This window comes from Chiloscyllium plagiosum, unplaced genomic scaffold, assembly GCF_037043375.1.
Source record: "Chiloscyllium plagiosum isolate Xiang-an unplaced genomic scaffold, Cpla_swu_hap1 HiC_scaffold_7, whole genome shotgun sequence".
Taxonomy (NCBI): domain Eukaryota; kingdom Metazoa; phylum Chordata; class Chondrichthyes; order Orectolobiformes; family Hemiscylliidae; genus Chiloscyllium; species Chiloscyllium plagiosum.
Window position 1 is genome coordinate 27,096,377 of NW_028270145.1, and position 19,920 is coordinate 27,116,296.

At 41.0% G+C, this 19,920-nt stretch overlaps 1 protein-coding gene across 9 annotated transcripts in view; it reads right to left on the bottom strand.

Annotated features, from left to right (window-relative positions):
• Nucleotides 1-516: 516 nt before the first annotated feature.
• stradb (STE20 related adaptor beta) overlaps nt 517-19,920 on the bottom strand; it is a 75,304-nt gene continuing 55,900 nt past the window's right edge. For all 9 annotated transcript variants that reach the window (XM_087988863.1, XM_043693261.2, XM_043693264.2 and 6 more), the window contains 5 exons: nt 19,592-19,763; nt 9,464-9,568; nt 9,099-9,337; nt 8,468-8,510; nt 517-5,251 (listed from right to left, as the gene is read on the bottom strand). In XM_087988863.1, the coding sequence (XP_087844989.1) occupies nt 5,105-5,251; nt 8,468-8,510; nt 9,099-9,337; nt 9,464-9,568; nt 19,592-19,763 (706 nt within the window). In that variant the 3' untranslated portion in view covers nt 517-5,104. The remainder of the gene's footprint in view (nt 5,252-8,467; nt 8,511-9,098; nt 9,338-9,463; nt 9,569-19,591; nt 19,764-19,920) is intronic.

The window sequence follows — 19,920 nt, forward strand, 5'->3', positions numbered from 1 at the left end:
TTTAAAAGTCAGGATCTTAAGCACTTGTCAAAAAACACAACCAGCATCATGACATGTCTCAGACATAAAGCAGAGGAGAGGCCATTTGGCCCATTGAGATTATGCTGACCTATCTATACTAATCCCACTTTCCAGCACTTGGTTCATAAACGTGAAAGTTATGACATTTCAAGTGCTCATCCTTGTCCTTTTTAAAAGGTTGAGGCTACCACTGCTCCTACCCTCCCAGGCAATGCGTTCCAAATTCCCTCTAGTGTCTGGACGGAAAAGACTTTCCTCAAATACACTCTTAAACCACTGCCTTTCACTTGAAAATCATGCCCCTCATTACCGACTCTTCATCTAAGGGTAACAGCTACTTCCTATCCAACCTGTCCATGTCCCTATACACCTCCATCAGGTCCCCTTTCAATCTCTGCTTCAAGAAAATGATTTGGATGTACCTAACTTCTTCATTGCTAAAAAAAAATATTATTCTGCTTTCACGCATCAATCACCCACAGCCAGTCATGAGTTTAGCAACACATTCCACAAGTTGTTTTATTGCATTTATACAAGTTATATATTGTGCTTACAGTAATACATTTATACAAGAAAAAGAAGTGGTCCACAGCAAGATACAAACTTCAGCATTACTTGTGTTGATCCTGGAATAAGTTTCCTTTTTAAAGTGCAACTTTCCATAAGCTATCACATTAAATCATAGCAAAATTTTAAGGCACTTTCGTTTGCAGAATAAAATGAGCAAAGCTTAAATTTACTTTTCAATTTAACAGTTTTGAAATATAAAACATAGTCGACAATTAGGTTTACATATCTCCAACAGAAGGGGCCCATTGGACACAAAGTTAACAACTGAAATATGTTATATTGAATCATTCCAGTAAATAGGCCTTCATTGAGTATCAGTGTTAAATATAAATTCCTTCAGGCTTGTGTGAAGGATTTGTCCCTTTATCTACAAATTTATGGCGTACACAGAACTTAAAAGTTGTAAATGCAAGATATTCAAGACGAAGTCAGATTGCTCTTAAGTTGAAAACAGTCTTGTAAACAAATAAAACATTTGTGTGTTTTATCTGCTTTTCAAAATTTGTTTCCTTTCACTACATATCACCAGGTGCGTGACAAATAAAATTATATTTGGCAGTAAAATGTAGAATACATCCTACTCACAAGAACCTCTGTGACACCCTGTTTATCTGGTCCGTCTTAAGCATGTATGCCCTAAATATCACAAGCTATTATCTAGTACTCTTTATCTACTGGAAGCCTACTATGATAGTTGTTATAGCTTAACCCTATTACAAATACTTAGCAACACAGTGTTGCTGCATATTAAAGTTGTTCAAATGCCTTTGATGTTTTACTGATATTCGAGAATACTCCAAATGTTAGGTTGTTTCCTAATGATTGAAGATTACAGTACTTATTCCTATACTGACTACACTTGGAAAATGAGACAAGTAAGCATTTTGAGATACATGGTGGTTGTGGAAGGTGCTATTGATGAAAGCTTTCAGCTCTGTCATAGATGTGTCTGTTTGATTAGAGGTAGGGATGTAAATATCTTTGAGGGTGACCACCCTCAAGGTGGTCTGTCCTGGACTGTGGATGTGATGGTGTTGGAGCAGCAGCAATGGTGGGTGAACAGTCTTTCTCATTTCAAGATTTCTGATTTTTTTTTGTTTTTCCAGTTTGCTGGTTGGAAGGAAAAAATATATATTGTGCAGAACCAACTGTCCTGTGACAGTAAAATGGCTTATCCACTTTCTACCACAACTGGTAAATTTGAAGAGGCCTCGGGGCAACAAGCCAGCTCATATTCATTAAGATTTTGTGGCAGAAATGAAGTAAAAGAAAGTTTAAAACAACTTGCAGCAGCATAAATACAAAGGTCAGGTGCATGCAACTGTTTGGGGAAGTGATGACCCCATCATGAGGAGGATAGACAAGGGACAGAACACCTGCTGGACAGGTGGGGGGGATGAGTCTGGGAGTACTGAGTGGGACAGGAAAGATGACATTCACCCCTTCACTGCTCCCAAAGCACTGCAGTCAACACATCTCAAAAGTCCACAAAGTGTGTATAGGAGAGCAACAGTGTGTGTAGAAAGTGAAGGAGTGAAACTGTGCATGCTTGTGCAAAAAAGAGGGAGTGAGTGTGTTGTGTGGGAAACGGCATGACTGAGTGTATGAAAGCACGTGCAGGAGAGTGTGTGTGTGCGCACAGAAGGGAATGTGCGCATACAAGCATGTGTAGATAGGAGTGAGTGGGAATATATGCTTGAGGTAGAGCTTATGTTTCTCTTCAGCTCTGTTTCTTAATCAGAGTGGCAAAAAGAATTTTATTAGTTACCTCTGCTGCCTAATACTTTCCAATGGCCAATTTTGTTATTTATTCAGTTATTAAAATTATTAATGCATTGCTTTAGACATTTTCTTCAAATGTCACATTTACTGCTATGCCAAATCTTATCTGTCTGAAATTTGCTGACCAGCCCTCCTGAATAAGACAAAAAATTGAAACATGGCTCTCCAGTTGGATAGCACCACTCTTAAATATAATTGGGGAACATATTTTAATGAGTGTAAGATAAATAAACTTTAATACTATAATATACTGCCTGGTTGCATTAGTTCGTGTACAACATGCACATGAGCTTGACCAGAAATTTGCATTGTATATTCTTTTTCAAAAATTAGTCCAATTTTGACTGCAATCTGAACCAAAGTGGAATGTTCACTCCATGGTACTTACAAGAACTACCACCAACACTGTTTAACAGCAAGAAGTCTCACATTTAATATGGATATCAGCAGAAATGTTTTAACTCAGAGGGTCACTGGACTGTAGATTTGTCTTTAGAAAGCTCTAGACTCTGGTCACTGAATTTACTTGAATCTGACAGAAATACATTTTCGATAGGCATCGCAGTCAAGGTTCTGAGGGGATGCAGATAGGAGGATGGAATGGACACAATAATCAGATCAGCCACGATCTTACTAAGTGGCAGAGTAGGCTTCAAATATTAATGGCCTACTCTAGCTGAGTGTTTATCTGAGATGCTAAATATTCTTTACTGGACAGAGAATAAGATTACATTTGAGACCAGTAAGTTTTTTGTTAGCAATCTGTTTAAAAACGTCAATAGTAACCTCAAAAAAGATAGAAAAACATTTATTCTCCGAACGAAATTCAGCATTTAACTAGGATACCAAGATACTTGGAAGACCCTGATTTCACAAAAAGAGAAAATAAAAAATCTTTTAGAAGTACTATACTAAAGGTGAACCCATCTACAAACTTCAAAAGGAAATGACTGAACTATTTATCGGTAAGACAGTTCAGTTATACATAAAGTTAAACAATCAGGAACTTATTTTACTTTGGTAAAATATAAAATGTGAATAATTCCTGCTCCTTTGACAACTGATAGCGGAAAGGCTATTTTACTGGTGTTAAACAACAGAGACACTTCAGGCCACACTTAAAGTTAGCCCCATTAGGTTATGATTACACACCCATTAGTTCAAACTTCAACCATTTAAACTGAACAGGTTACAGATAGGTTTATGCAATTTAACCCCAATTTCCTCTTTTAGCCCTAGATCTTTCTGGTGATTCTGCATTGAACTAGTTCTAAAGCCAATTTTATATCTTTCCTGAGGTTATGACAAATGCCCAAATCTCAAAAGTACAGCAGATGAGACTTCAAGTTTTATTCAAGTGAAGCCTCACTTTTGAATTCCAACCCTTGTGAAAAAGACTAACATTCCATTAGTGCTCTTTTACCTTCCAATTAATTTTTAGTTATGTGAAAATGGACACCGAAATTCCCTTCCTCCTCCACATGTAATATGCCCAATTCCAAAAATATTCTGGTGACTTTCTCAAACCCAATGTGAATGGCCTCACTTCCTCAACTAAATTCTTGTCTGCCTTATGGTTATTTGCAACTGCCCTTTTCATCCTCATCTGTACAACATATCTTGCTAATCAGGTGTAGCATCAGTATAGGTCCTGCAAACAAAACCCTTCCACCCCCAATCAAACAATCTAGTCATTACTACGAATCAACTGGGTTGAACTGGTTAAATACCTTATTTTTAAATAAAGTACTTTGCTCATGAAGATGGGTTCCACTGGAAAAATCAGCTAGTGGTATTAACCTGAAAAAAAAAATCCGCATTAATTTCAGGTTTGTGTTAAAAGGGAGGGTTTGAACCCAAAACCAAATTTCAGGACCAATTGAAATTCTCATCCTTCCACACAATATCCAATAATAGCCAGGTTTTACAGTAATTTACATCTCACATTAAGGACAGATTGAAGGCACTGTGTACACTCTTGTTAAACAATGCAAAATATAGTGTAAACACAATGTACACGTCTTTAAAGTTTGGGTCCCATTTCAAACAACAGAAGCACAAAGTACTAACACTTTGTAAACCTCTTCTTCCACTAACTTAGGAGAAAAGGTCCTCACCTAAGCAAATAGATGAGAATGCTTCAGTGTAACCTTCATTTGCACTCCTCTCTCTCAACTTCTGCTCAGTGTTTTTCTTGCTGTGCTTAGTGCCCATCTCAGCCTAATACTAAATTCCAAGAAAATTAGAAACCCAACCGGAAACTGCAAATTCAAATCTGTATTTAATCGTCTAGGGCATAGAGAGCTCACTAAAGCATCAAATCAGCATGCTCTCTAACACATTCAGCCTTAACTTTACCGTTAAACCTGTAAAGAAAATACAAAGATATGTTCAAAAATATATTTATGCACTTTTACATGCAGCCAGTTTCAAGGCAATAATCTAACATTGAACTAGAAAATAAATCCAATCTGATTGAAGGATCAATTTGGATTAAGCTGTGTAAATGTATAGTCTATTTACAGAAGAGAAGGAGATCAAGAACATTTTGTACAATGTACAAAGTTACATACATGGGTAGTAATGACAAATACCGAATTTAATACAAGATAATTTTCCACACTTTCAGTCACCTTAATGGGCAACTGGCTTAAGTTGTCTCCAATTCAAGCCCATTTTGCTTTTTTCATATGTATGAACAGGGAGAAAAGTTGGAAGATAACAAGAAAATTCAAAATTCCCAGCCACCATCTAGCTCTTGTAAGGGACTGACTGAATCATCCACCTGCGACTGTGGCACTTCTTTGGCCGGAGAACCAGACAGTGGCACTGCTGGTTGAAGCAAACTAATCAGCGTCTTCCTGGTCTGTTTCTTAACCTGTAGAGAAAGAGAGAGAGCGAGAGAGACAGAGAAAAAGAGGGAAAATTAAAGCCAATTACAGTGAGATACTCTGCAAAGGTTTGGGCTTTCAAAATGACAAAAGCAAGTCACCAATGCAAGAGATAAAGTTCTCTAGATTCAAACTTTCGCACTAAGTAAAACATTTGTCAGCATTTTCCAATGAGTGGAGGAGGAGGCTTGTACAATTACAACATTTAAAAGGTACCTAGATGGGTACATGAAGAGGAAGGGTCAAGAGAGAGATGGGCCAAATACTGGCAAATGAGACTAGATTAATTTAGGATATCTGGTCGGCATGATGAACTGAACCAAAGGGTCTGTTTCCATGCTATACATCTGACTCTCTCCAGCCCTTCAGCTTTATGAAAAAACATTACTATGAGGAAAATCCAATCATTGCTCTTTTGGAAGTGTGCAACCATGCTTCCATTTTGATACCTCCTTTGTAATGCAGAGATGTCAGTAGAAAGCAAACCATTCTCCATTTTTACTGCAGTCAGCCACAATATTTTTACACTTAAAGGTTCAGACAACCACTTTGACAGTTGCTATCAAACACAAAGTAAATCAGTTAAGTATGATGTTAGGGTGCTAGCTTGAGATTCAGCAGTGTTTAGGTCAAGTCAGAGCAGACAGAGGGGTTCTGGTGTGACAGCACGGGTTGTGGTTGGAAGGGGGGTTTTTGGGTTGTGTTGGGTCCAGTGATGAAGAGGTGCAGTGGCAGGGGGTCCATGTCTGATTGGTTCTGGCAACAGGGATTTCAAGTCAGATCTGGTCTGGTAGCAATGAGGGGGCAAGTTGGCTTGAGTGAAGCAGGTGGGGTAGTAGGTCCAGAATGGTCCAGTACAACGGCAGAGGTGATTGGGGCTGTGCTTGCATCAGATCTGATGGCAGTTTGGTTGCAGACCAGAAAAAAACAGGAGAACATGCTGGGTTAGGTGGTGTCTATTAAGGGCCAGAGTGGCAAAGGAGTGTTGGATCAGGATCTGAAGGAACGTAAGGGAGCTGAGGGAGTTCTAGATGGGGGATGACAGAGCTAAGTATGGGATCAGTTGATTAATTTCTCAAGGTTAGTCCTAATTTCATTAGAACTCTGCAAGTTCTTCAATTTAAATGGAGACTTTGCGGGTTCCACACAAAGGAATTGCCCAATGCAATCCCTTCAAAGTCTGCTAAGATGGGAATTCCGCATGCACTACTTCGATCTATGCTGGAATAACAACAGTCTGGCCAGTAGTAAATCCAAGCCAATAAGTGGTGAAGAGCAAAAAGAGTGCTTGCAATAATGAATATTGAATTGTACATCTGCTTCTGAACCACAGTAGTTAAATTCAACACAATTTATTGATATTCATAAGCCACACTCACGGCCCTCTCTTTATAAATTGTGTTTTATTCACCAGATGCATTCTTTATTATAAATTAACTAAATTATGACAAATATCTAGAAAGGTATTTATTTTGCCACAGATGGATTAGCCATGGCAAATATGTCGTTATTCTCATAGTATGGATGGGGTTGGGGGAGCAGTGGAGGAGCTGGGTGTGGGTATAATGCTCTTTCAGGGGTTAGTGTAGACTTGATGAGCTGAATGACCTCTTTCCACCCTGTAGAGATTCTATGATTATCTTTTAGTACTCTGGGATGTAGATCAATTCCAGGGAATTTATGTATTAAATCTCATTAACTTGTCTATTCATTTGCTAATATTGATGTGTTGCAGATCCTGATTTTCCCTATTTGCTTAATCCAATGGTACGTTTGAGAAATTTCTTGTGTTTTTAACATTCTTTGTCATTTCTAAAAGCCACATTACAGATTCTCCCAATTCCCCTTACTAATCATTTTAGATACCTATAGAAGTTTTTCAAGTCTATTTTTATTTCTCAATACTTTACTCTTGTCAGTTTTCCCTTTTCTTGATACTCTGTCTTCCTTTGTAGAATTCTAGAATGTTTTTGAATCCTTGAGTGTGCCATTTCTTTTGGCAATTACATAGGCTCTTTTGATCTACTGAAGCCCCTACTTTCCTCTAATATATTTTTCATTGGATTTCTGCATATGTTTGTATGCAATATGTTCTTCAAATGACAATAGTTTCCTATCTACTTTGTAGCTTTTTTTTTTATTTGCTGGTCCACCATTGTTCATTTGCACCCCCTTAGCGGCTACATTCATGGTCTCTTTTGTCCAGATTTAAAATTAGATTAAATTCCCTACAGTGTGGACAACAAGTTCACACCGACCCTCTGAACAGTAATCCACCCAGACCCATTTCCCTCTGACTGATGCACCTAACACTATGGGCAATTTAACATGGCCAATTCACCTGACCTACATATTTTTGGACTGTGGGAGGAAACCGGAGCTCCCGGAGGAAACCCACACAGACACGGGGAGAATGTGCAAACTCCACACAGTCGCCAGAGGCTGGAATTGAACATGGGACCCAGGTGCTGTGAGGCAGCAGTGTTATCCACTGAGCACCCATGCTAAACCTCATTTCTTTCAAATATCACAAGGATGTTGGGAAACTTGAAAGGGTTCAGAGAAGAATTACAAGTTGCCAATGGTTGTAAGGTTTGAGTTATACGGAGAGGCTCATATATGCTGGGACTATTTTCCCTGGAGTGTTGGAGGCTGAAAGGTGATCGCAGATGTTTATTAAGCCTTGAGGGGCAAGGATAGGATAAAATAGACAAGATCTTTTCCCTGGCGTGGTGGGAGGAAGAAAGAGTCCAGAACTAGAGAGCATAGGTTTAAGGAGAGAGGGGAAAGATATAAAAGGGACCGAAGGGGCAACTTTTTCACATGGAGGCTGGTTCGTGTATTGATTGAGCTGCCAGAGGAAATGGTGGAGACTGGTACAATTACAGCATTTGCAAGGCATCTGGATGGGTACATGAATAGGAAGGGTTTAGAGGGATTTGGGCCAAGTGCTGGCATATGGGACTAGATTAAGTTAGGATACTGGTCAGCGTGGTTGAGTTGGACCAAAGGGTCTGTTTCCATGCTGTACATCTCTATGATTCTATGACTCGATTACAAAAACTGTTATATACTGGAAATCTAAGAGCTGTCTTAACCCAGTTATATTCATCCCTCTTTTCTCTTTCTCAGGATTCAAGCCACCTCCCCTGTCTCCTTTCAACATTTTTTCAGTCCAGAATAAAGCCAGAGTCAATACTCACCTGTCTAAAAAAGGGGTGGGTCAACAACATACTTGCTGATGGCCTGGAATAGATGAGATAGTTATTATTCATTGAATACAAAATAAGATTATCATATTAGTCATTGCAAAAAACAATACGCAACAGCCAAATATGTTAAATGATGAACATACAAAATCAGAACAGAAGGAAGACTGCATGAGCCCACTGAGACTTCTTCATTATTTAATATGATCTAGATTCATTTTAGCAAGAGAAATTAACCATGATGTAGCAGACAGTTAGATATTTACAATGCAAACCGCTGTAGTGTCCACCAGTTCCTCTGGAAAGTCGCTGACAGATGGTTTAATTTACTTTACTTGAATTCAAGGGACCAGTTGCACTTGTCAGAAGGATTTGGTGCAACTGATTCTAGATACACAAGTGCAATTTTTTTTCAATTACATGATATGTTTAAATCTATGACAGTCATGGCGTTATGTGTTTGAAATCTTCAAAATCAACCCTTATCGTAACAGCAAACAGAGGCAAGAAACCTAGCTGCTGGCAAAGAATACAGGCAGATGACATCTAGCTAAAACACATCAAATGTGTATGGAAGAGAAATATTGAAATGGATTTAACCTAAATCAAAAGTTAATATACACACCGATTTCCAGGCTCTCTCTGTAGGCAGAGCTCCACAAAGCTGTGAAAGGCTGAGGAGAATGTTTTCTTCATTGAACTCCGAGATCCTTCCTTTGCGCTTGTCCTTAGCCTGCTGCAGGGTGCAACACTCTCCCCAATTCCAGAATCCACTCCGCAGCGATAATTTTTCATCATTACATCCTCTGGAGGAAAACTGAGGTCCACTAGACACAATGAGCCCTTCAGTTTCTGAAGAAGCATCTGTGAGGAATGAAATGGAAAGTTGAAAGTATTTTTCTTCTCTCTCTTTCCTCTACATCCATTGGTCAAGCCCCATCATATGTAATATAAAAGTACAATGCTCTACATTAAAACTTAATTGGTTACCTGTGTGGGCAGCATATCTTGAAAGGGAACTTGGCCTCTAGCTAACTCACACGCTGTGATACCAAGGCTGTAGATGTCAGACTTTGCATCATATCCATGCAAGTCCTAATATGGAAGAGAAGACAAGTGTATGACGCTCAAAAAGGAGCAGTAGTGGACATTACTTTGTATGCTGCAACTCATTCGAAGTGTAGATATTGAAAAGCAATTTATCATAAACCTTAATCCAGTGAAAACATGGGCTCCTGTCTGAAATAACTTCAGAGGCTGGCATTCCATCATCAAATCAACCTGTGTTTATATGTCAAGAGACCCTGACATTGACCCAATTCCCTCAGAACCAGCTCTCAGGGTGGACAGAATCTCTGACACTCCGTTTATATCTGTCAGCAGGAGCTTCCTGACTGGATCAGATTAACAGCCCCAATCAGGGAACTCATTCTATGAGGTCCACCTGACTGACCTCATTACTATCACTACACTGTCTGCACTGAATCAGTCTCCTTTGGCTTTGTTAGACATAGGAGAAAGTGAGGACTGCAGATGCTGGAGATCAGAGCTGAAAAATGTGTTGCTGGAAAAGCGCAGCAGGTCAGGCAGCATCGAAGAAGCAGGAGAATCGACGTTTCGGGCATAAGCTGAAGGCCTTATGCTCGAAACGTCGATTCTCCTGCTCCTTGGATGCTGCCTGATCTGCTGTGCTTTTCCAGCAACACATTGTTCAGCTTTGTTAGACATAGTTGGGATCATGTTCTGCTGAACTGTTTTTATCCTAATTGACTTGTTTTGATTTTACTATTGTCACATGCATGGAGATAAAGTGAAAAATATTGTTTTGCATGCTATCCAGGCAAATCATACCTTAAGTATATCATGGTAATAGAACAGAATGCAAAAGATAGGGTTACAGCAACAGAGAAGGTGCAGAGAGAGAGATCAACTTTAATATTTGAGGGAGTGAAGGTTCATAGCTCCTTGAAAGTGGAGTCGCAGGTAGATAGGATAGCGAAGAAGGCATTTGGTATGTTTTCCTTTATTGGTCAGAGTATTGAGTACAGGAGTTGGGAGGTCATGTTGCGGCTGTACAGGACATTGGTTAGGGCACTGTTGGAATATTGCGTGCAATTCTGGTCTCCTTCCTATCGGAAAGATGTTGTGAAACTTTGAAAGGGTTCAGAAAAGATTTACAAGGATGTTGCCAGGGTTGGAGGATTTGAGTTTTAGGGAGAGGTTGAATAGGCTGGGGCTGTTTTCCCTGGAGCTGAGGGATGACCTTTTAGAGTTTTATAAAATCATGAGGGGCATGTATAGGATAAATAGGCAAAGTCTTTTCCCTGGGGTCGGGGAGTCCAGAACTAGAGGACATAGGTTTAGGGTGAGAGGGGAAAGATATGAAAGAGACTTAACGGGCAACATTTTCACGCAGAGGGTGGTACGTGTATGGAATGAGCTGCCAGAGAAAGTGGTGGAGGCTAGTACAATTGCAACATTTAAAAGGCATCTAGATAGGTATATGAATAGGAAGGATTTGAAGGGATATGGGCCAGGTGCTGTCAGGTGGGACTAGATTGGGTTGGGATATCTGGTCGGCATGGACGGGTTGGACCAAAGGGTCTGTTTCTATGCTATGATTCTCTATGACTATATAGGTCCATTCAGATGTCTGATAACAACAGGGAAGAAGTTGTTCTTGAATCTGTTGGTATGTGTCTACAAACATGTTAGTAGGCAAGAGACAAAAATTAGACCATATCCATGCCAAATGTCTTTTTTTTTCAAATTGACCTCTTCAGACATGTGATGGCAAAGCTCTGGGACAGGTGGAACCTGAACGTGGGCCTTCTGGCTTGGAGGTAGAGACCATCACTGTGCACAAGAGCCCCAAAATACCAAATTTCGACGCTTTCCCCCCCCAAGTCAATACTCAAAGCTCAGTACACTACACTCACTGAAGAAACTAAAAAAAACACCACAGAATCTTTTCATAGGGCTTTACTCTCTTAGCGAGTACCTAGAGTTTTAAACTTTCTAGGTAATTCAAGATGGAGGACGGGAAAAATTTCTGACTGTAACAGCTGCTCCTTTTTTTGAGATATTTTAGGTGCTGGAGGTGATTTCCTCGAATTCCAGGAGCAGCGATTACTGTTTTATATGCTATTGCATTGTTTTGGAACTTTGGGAAAAAAAAAGTCAAATAAACAGCAGTTTTAAAAGGGAGAAGAACAGACAAAGGAAGCACATGGTGAGGACAGTGCAGGAGAGAGAGAGAGAGATAGCGAAAGAGAGAAAAAAACCTGTACAGTTACTGCCTTTGCTGTTTTGAATTCATGTATCGCTGGACATCGGAGTGTGTCTGGGGAAACTAACAAACAGTGAAATGCACAACTAATCTTGGAGGAACCTGTTTGGGCCAAGTTCACAACACAGAATCAGATAAGTTCATCATTGTTTTAACTGTGTCCAATAGAAAGGCTGCAGTAGTGAGTAGAGTGGGTTCTTTCTTAATTATATGTTTTTGGAGATAAGTCTCTTGATTAAACTTAAAATATAAGCCATAACTATTAATTTAACCTGGGGCAGTGTTTTGTAGAGGAATAAGACAGTGTTATTTTCTGGGTCTGTAGATTGTGAAGGAGCAAAAATGGCCTGTGCAGTGATATGTACGACTTGTCAGATGTGGGAGTTTAAAGAGAGTTTAAGGGTTACTGCGGATTATATCTGCCATAAATGCTGTTGGATGCAAATCTGATCAGATCGAATGGAGAGACAGTTAGAAGCGATGAGGAATTTGAAACAGCAACAGTATGTGATGGATGGCAGTTATAGGAAGGGGGGAAAGTCTCAGATACAGTCATAGAGATGGGTTAACTCCAGGAAGGGTAAGAGAGGTACGCACGTAGGGCAGGAGTCTTTTGTGGATATATCCATTTCAAACAGCTAAGCTGTTTGGAAAATGTAGGGGAGAAAGTGAGGTCTGCAGATGCTGGAGATCAGAGATGGAAATGTGTTGCTGGAAAAGCGCAGCAGGTCAGGCAGCATCGAGGGAACAGGAGAATTGACGTTTCGGGCATTAGCCTAGGGGGTGAGGGATTCTCAGAGGAACGTAGCCCGAACTGCCAAGTTTCTGGTATTGAGACTGGCTCTAATGCAATGAGGAGTACGTCGGCTTCCAAGAGATCAGTTATGTTAGGGGATTCTGTAGTCCAAGGTACAGACAGACGTTTCTGTGGCCAGCAGAGAAAAAGCAGAATGGTGTGTTGTTTCCCTGGTGCCAGAATCAAGGATGTCTCAGAGAGGGTGCAGAATGTTCTCACGGGGGAGAGGGGCCAGCAAGAGGTCATTGTCCACATTGGAACCAACAATATAGGAAAGGAAAAGGTTGAGATTCTGAAGGGAGATTACAGAGAGTTAGGCAGAAATTTAAAAAGGAGGTCCTCAAGGGTAGTAATATCTGGATTACTCCCAGTGCTACGAGTTAGTGAGGGCAGGAAGAGGAGGATAGAGCAGATGAATGCATGGCTGAGGAGCTGGTGTATGGGAGAAGGATTCACATTTTTGGATCATTGGAATCTCTTTTGGGGTAGAAGTGACCTGTACAAGGAGGACGGATTGCACCTAAATTGGAAGGGGACTAATATACTGGCAGGGAAATTTGCTAGAACTGCTCAGGAGGATTTAAACTAGTAAGGTGGGGGGGGGGGGTGCCCAGTAAGACAGTGAGGAAAGAGATTAATCTGAGACTGGTACAGTTGAGAACAGAAGTGAGTCAAACAGTCAGGGCAGGCAGGGACAAGGTAGGACTAATAAATTAAACTGCATTTATTTCAATGCAAGGAGCCTAACAGGGAAGACAGATTAACTCAGGGCATGGTTAGGAACATGGGACTGAGATATCATTGCAATTACAGAAACATGGCTCAGGGATGGGCAGGACTGGCAGCTTAATGTTCCAGGATACAAATGCTACAGGAAGGACAGAAAGGGAGGCAAGAGAGGAAGGGGAGTGACATTTTTGATAAGGGATAGCATTATAGCTGTGCTGAGGGAGGATATTCCTGGAAATACATCCAGGGAAGTTATTTGGGTGGAACTGAGAATTAAGAAAGGGATGATTACCTTATTGTATTATAGATCCCCTAATAGTCAGAGGGAAATTGAAAAACAAACTTGTGAGGAGATCTCAGACATCTGTAAGAATAGGAGCGTGGTTATGGTAGGGGATTTTAACTTTCCAAACATAGACTGGGACTACCATAGTGTTAAAGGTTTAGGTGGCGAGGAATTTAAGTGTGTACAAGAAAATTTTCTGATTCAGACTGTGGATGTACCTACTGGAGAAGGTGCAAAGCTTGACCTACACTTGGGAAATAGGGCATGGCACGGGACTGAGGTGTCAGTGAGGGAGAACTTTGGGGCCAGTGACCATAATTGTATTAGTTTTAAAATAGTGATGGAAAAGGATAGACCAGATCTAAAAGTTAAAGTTCTAGATTGGAGGAAGGCAATTAGGCAAGAACTTTCAAAAGCCGATTGGGGACAGATGTTCGCAGGTAAAGGGACGGCTGGAAAATGGGAAACATTCAGAAATGAGATAACGAGAATCCAGAGATAGTATATTCCTGTTAGGGTGAAAGGAAAGGCTGGTAGGTGTAGGGAATGCTGGATCACTAAAGAAATTGAGTGTTTGGTTTAGAAAAAGAAGGAAGCAAATGTCATGTATAGACAGGATAGATAGAGTGAATCCTTAGAAGAGTATAAAGGAAGTAGGAGTATACTTAAAAGGGAAATCAGGAGGCCAAAAAGGGGACATGAGATAGCTTTGGCAAATAGAATTAAGGAGAATCCAAAGGGTTTTTACAAATACATTAAGGACAAAAGGGTAACCTTTGTGTGGAGCTGCAGAAAATGGGGGAGATACTAAATGAATATTTTGCACCAGTATTTACTGTGGAAAAGGATATGGAAGATATAGACTGTCGGGAAATAGATGGTGACATCTTGCAAAATGTCCAGATTACAGGGGAGGAAGTGCTGGATGCCTTGAAATGGTTAAAGGTGGCTAAATCCTTAGGACCTGATCAGGTGTACCCGAGAACTCTGTGGGAAGATAGAGAAGTGAATCCGGAGGGACAGGATGTACATGTATTTGGAAAGGCGAGGACTGATTAGGGATAGTCAACATGGCTTTGTGCATGGGAAATCATGTCTCACAAATTTGATTGAGTTTTTTGAAGAAGTAACAAAGAGGATCGATGAGGGGGATCGATGAGGGCAGAGCAGTAGATGTGATCTATATGGACTTCAGTAAGGTGTTCGACAAGGTTCCCCATGGGAGACTGATTAGCAAGGTTAGATCTCATGGAATACAGGGAGAACTAGCCATTTGGACACAGAACTGGCTCAAAGGTAGAAGACAGAGGGTGATGGTGGAGGGTTGTTTTTCAGACTGGAGGCCTGTGACCAGTGGAGTGCCACAATGATCGGTGCTGAGTCCTCTACGTTTTGTGATTTACACAAATGATCTGGATGCGAGCATAAGAGGTACAGTTAGTAAGTTTGCAGATGACACCAAATTTGGAGGTGTAGTGGACAGCGAAGAGGGTTACCTCAGATTACAACAGGATCTTGATCAGATGGGCCAATGGGCTCAGACGTTTAATTCAGATAAATGCGAGGTGCTGCATTTTGGGAAAGCAAATCTTAGTAGGACTTATACACTTAATAGTAAGGTCCTAGGGAGTGTTGCTGAACAAAGAGATCTTGCAGTGCAGGTTCACAGCACTTTGAAAGTGGAGTCACAGGTAGATAGGGTAGTGAAGGCGGCGTTTGGTATGTTTTCCTTTATTGGTCAGAGTATTGAGTACAGGAGTTGGGAGGTCATGTTGCGGCTGTACAGGACATTGGTTAGGCCACTGTTGGAATATTGCGGGCAATTCTGGTCTCCTTCCTATCAGAAAGATGTTGTGAAACTTGAAAGGGTTCAGAAAAGATTTACAAGGATGTTGCCGGGTTGGAGGATTTGAGCTATAGGGAGAGGCTGAACAGGCTGGGGCTATTTTCCCTGGAGTGTCGGAGGCTGAGGGGTGACCTTATAGAGGTTTACAAAATTATGAGGGGGATGGATAGGATAAATAGGCAAAGTCTTTTCCCTGGGGTCAGGGAGTCCAGAACTAGAGGGCATAGGTTTAGGGTGAGAGGAGAAAGACATAAAAGAGACCTAAGGGGCAACTTTTTCACGCAGAGGGTGGTACGTGTATGGAATGAGCTGCCAGAGGAAGTGGTGGTGGCTGGTACAATTGCAACACTTAAGAGGCATTTGGATGGGTATATGAATAGGAAGGGTTTGGAGGGATATGGGCTGGGTGCTGGCAGGTGTGACTAGATTAGGTTGGGATATCTGGTTGGCATGGACGGGTTGGATGGGTATATGAATAGGAAGGTTTTGGAGGGATATGGGCTGGGTGCTGGCAGGTGTGACTAGATTGGGTTGGGATATCTGGTCGGCATGGACGGGTTGAACTGAAGGGTCTGTTTCCATACTGTAAGTTGTAGAGAGAGGAGGAAAACTTCTTCAAGGCAGATATCCTTGCAAGAGGATTCGCAGTAGGGTTAAAATCAACGAGGTAAAAACAATGACTGCAGATGCTGGAAACCAGATTCTGGATTAGTGGTGCTGGAAGAGCACAGCAGTTCAGGCAGCATCCAAGGAGCTTTGAAATCGACGTTTCGGGCAAAAGCCCTTCATCAGGAATAAAGGCAGTGAGTCTGAAACGTGGAGAGATAGTTGCAGTGGGAGAGGGACTCCCTGAGATATCCTCTTGCAAGGATGCCTGCCTTGAAGAAGTTTTCCTCCTCTCTCTACAAGAATCTCAGGGAGTCCCTCTCCCACTGCAACTATCTCTCCACGCTTCAGGCTCACTGCCTTTATTCCTGATGAAGGGCTTTTGCCCGAAACGTCGATTTCGAAGCTCCTTGGATGCTGCCTGAACTGCTGTGCTCTTCCAGCACCACTAATCCAGAATCTGGTTTTCAGCATCTGCAGTCATTGTTTTTACCTCCATGCTGTAAGTCTCTAATTCTCTATGACATAATACACCTTACAATAACAGTAATTTTAAAAGGTCATAACACTGTCAAGTACTTTGCAGGAAGGTGGTCTGGATAATGGGACCCACTCAAAGCCCTTCCTCCCGTTCCACTTACAGAAGAAAAACACAAAGCCAGCCAATATCAAATTCTGCAGCTCAGTGAAATGTTATTTCTCAACAAAATAAATTTGATGTACCTAAATTGGATTGCTCAAAATCCATAGCAACAGGCAGAGAATTGTGCTTAAGTATACTTGTGAAAATAAGCTGTATTATCTCAGCTTTTATTTTTATTAAGGGGTGATATAACTGAATTTTGACTAAAGAATCTGTTCGGGTAGATACAGAGACCTACTCTAATGTAGGAACGAAGAAGGGATAACACCTTAAAATTAATGTGAAGCCATTCAAGAATGATACATATTTCACACAATGTATGAAGTGATTGCAAACACTGATGAATTTCTTGGTCACGAAAAGCACTATAAAAATTCAAGCCCTTCTTATTTATATAAAACTCAAACATGCAAAACAAGCTAAATTTATAGGTTAACACATTATCACTGACATGGATAGAGGACTGGCTAACAGGAAATAAACAGTATAAAATTAGCTGGCCAATAGGATGCAAAGAGTAGGCATAAATGGCTTTTTTTGCCTGAGTGGTGTGCCATAGGGATTGGATTTGGGGAATTAACTTATAAATTACATAAGTGACTTGGATAAAGGGACTGAAGGTATGGTAGGTAAATGTGCTGACGACACAAATGTAAGTAGGAAAGTAAGTTTTGAAGAGGACATAAGGATGACACAAAAACAAATATAAGATAGATTAAGTGAATGGGGAAAAGATCTAGTAAATTGGAGCATAATATGGATAAATGTGAAATTATCCATTCCTGAAGAATGAAAGGAAGCATATTATCTAAATTATATAAGCTTGCAGAGGTCCAAGATGCAGAGGGATCTGGGTGTCCTGGTGCGTAAACTACAAAAGGATAGAATGCACGTAGAGCAAGTAATTAGAAAAGCTGAGTAAATTTTAGTGGTTATTCTAAGAGTTATGAAATGCAAACATGGGGAGGTTTTGCTTGTTATACAAGGAATTGGTGACACCACATCTGGAGTACTGGGTAGAGTATGATTTTCCCTATTTAAAGGAAGAATGCAAATGTATTGGAAGAAGTGGAAAGATTGTTGGAGTTTAGAACAGTTAACAGATGACTTGATGCAAGATGTGTTGCATGAAAATCCAGATTAGGCATTACTGTTTAAAACAAAAAAGGAATTGTCCACTTAAGACAAAGATGACACAACAATTCTTTTTGCAAAGGTTGAATGTCTGTGGAACACTTTTCCTCAAAAGACAGTGGACGCAGAGGCCTTGGATATTTTTAAGGCAGAGATAGATAGGCTTTCGATCACAAAGGACTTGGAATATCATGGCTAAGTGAGAACGAGGATTAATCAGATCAACCATGATATTGTTGAATAGTGGAGCAAATTCAGGCAATTCCTGCTCGTAACTCATCAGCTCATATATAATTCTCCCACAAATAGTTGTTAATGTCACAATAATTGGAAACGTGAAAACTGGACTTGATAAAATTTCACTAAATTTTAGGAAGTAAAATGGAAATAAGGGACATTGACAGGCTCAGGATGATTTCACAATGGAGATTCAATGGAGAGGTCTTGGCTCCTGGCTGCAGAGCTGGAGACAGACCCACATTTGCTCTCTTTGTTGAGGGCCAACACATTAACAGCTAATCAGGTAATTAACGGTCACTAGCAAGGCAGGATATCCTGTCTGTTGAGAGCTCCAGTTTGAGGCATAGGATAGGAAATAGTTCAGATGAAAGGTAAATAAGGGCAAGAAGGATTTTGCATGTTTGGGTTGTAAGGGAGATCACAGAATTATAGAATCCTTACAGTATGGAAGTAGGCTATTTGGTCCGTTGAGTCTACTTGGGCCTTCCGAAGAGCACTCCACCCAGACTCACTCCCCTAACCTACCCCTGTAACCCTATATTTCCCATGGCTAATCCATCCAGCTGCACAGCGCCAGACACTACGGGCAACTTAGCATGGCCAATCCATTTAATCTGCACATCCTTGGTTTGTGGGAGAAAACTAGTGCACTCAGAGGAAACCACGCAGTCACAGGGCGAACGTGCCTGCTCCACCTAGTCACTCGCCCAAGGCTGGAATCAAACCCATGCCCGTGACACCATGAGGCAGCAGTGCTAACCACTCAGCCATCATGCCACCCCAAATACAGATGGTGCAGAGATCAGCAGCAACAGTAGAGGACTGGGTGGTGGCTCTCGTTCCCAATGTCAAGTCCTCAATCAGCCAGTTATGCACTTTTAATGAGGCATCTCCCACCTCACCCTACCAACCCACCCCCTCTCCTTATCAACACCTACCTCCTCCACTGCATAAGCAACAGCCACAGATTTGCTTGTTATCTGCCCTGCTACTGATGGCCTATCAGTGGCAGCAGGAAGAGTCCCTTAATTGAGCATTAATTGCCCACTTATGGGCTTCAATTTGGTCCAGGGCAGCAAAGCAGTTCAATGGTGTAATCAGGGTAGAGATGGGAAGGCGGCGGATTGCCCAACCATCGCTATCCACCCAATTGGATACCCTCTCCGCCTCCAAATAAGCCTTGGAGGAAGGACATAAAATACTGCCCAGAGTAAAGAAACAGAAATCAGCCATGAACGAATTGAAGAGTGGGACAGGCTGGGGGGGACTGCATACCTTCTTCCTTTTCTTTTATTTGTGAATACAGTTATTCCAAGGAAGTTAAAAAATATTGTTTCTATTATATCACACTGTTAACTCTATTTGAAACCCAGCATCCAGATCAACAATTGCAGACATTGCATTCTAAATGGTGCAGTAATACCATTTGCAAAATACAGTGCTCAGTTAGATAAATCAATTATTCTGTATCTTTCATACAAAGTTAAGTGAGTAGTCAAGATAGTAAGTTGTGATTACACGCAAGCAGACAACTAAGCAGAAAATGTACCTGCTGGAGAACCTCAGGGCTCAGCCAAGGTAATACAGAAGCACTGAACTCTGGGAAGTCGTACACAACCTTTAACCTTTGTCCATCTGTGATCATATTGCAGAGACCATGCAGACCAGTGAGATAAATGTGACCCTCCCCAGATATTAGCATGTGGTTGGGTCTAACACATCTGTTGAAGAGAAAACAACATTTTTGGAACCTGATGAGCTTAGCTTGACTGCATCTGAAAGTATTTTCTGAAGAAACGCAGGAACACAGAAAGTGGGAGCAAGAATAAGGCATTCGACCCTTCAAGTTTGGTCTGCCATTCGTAGCTGATCATCCTA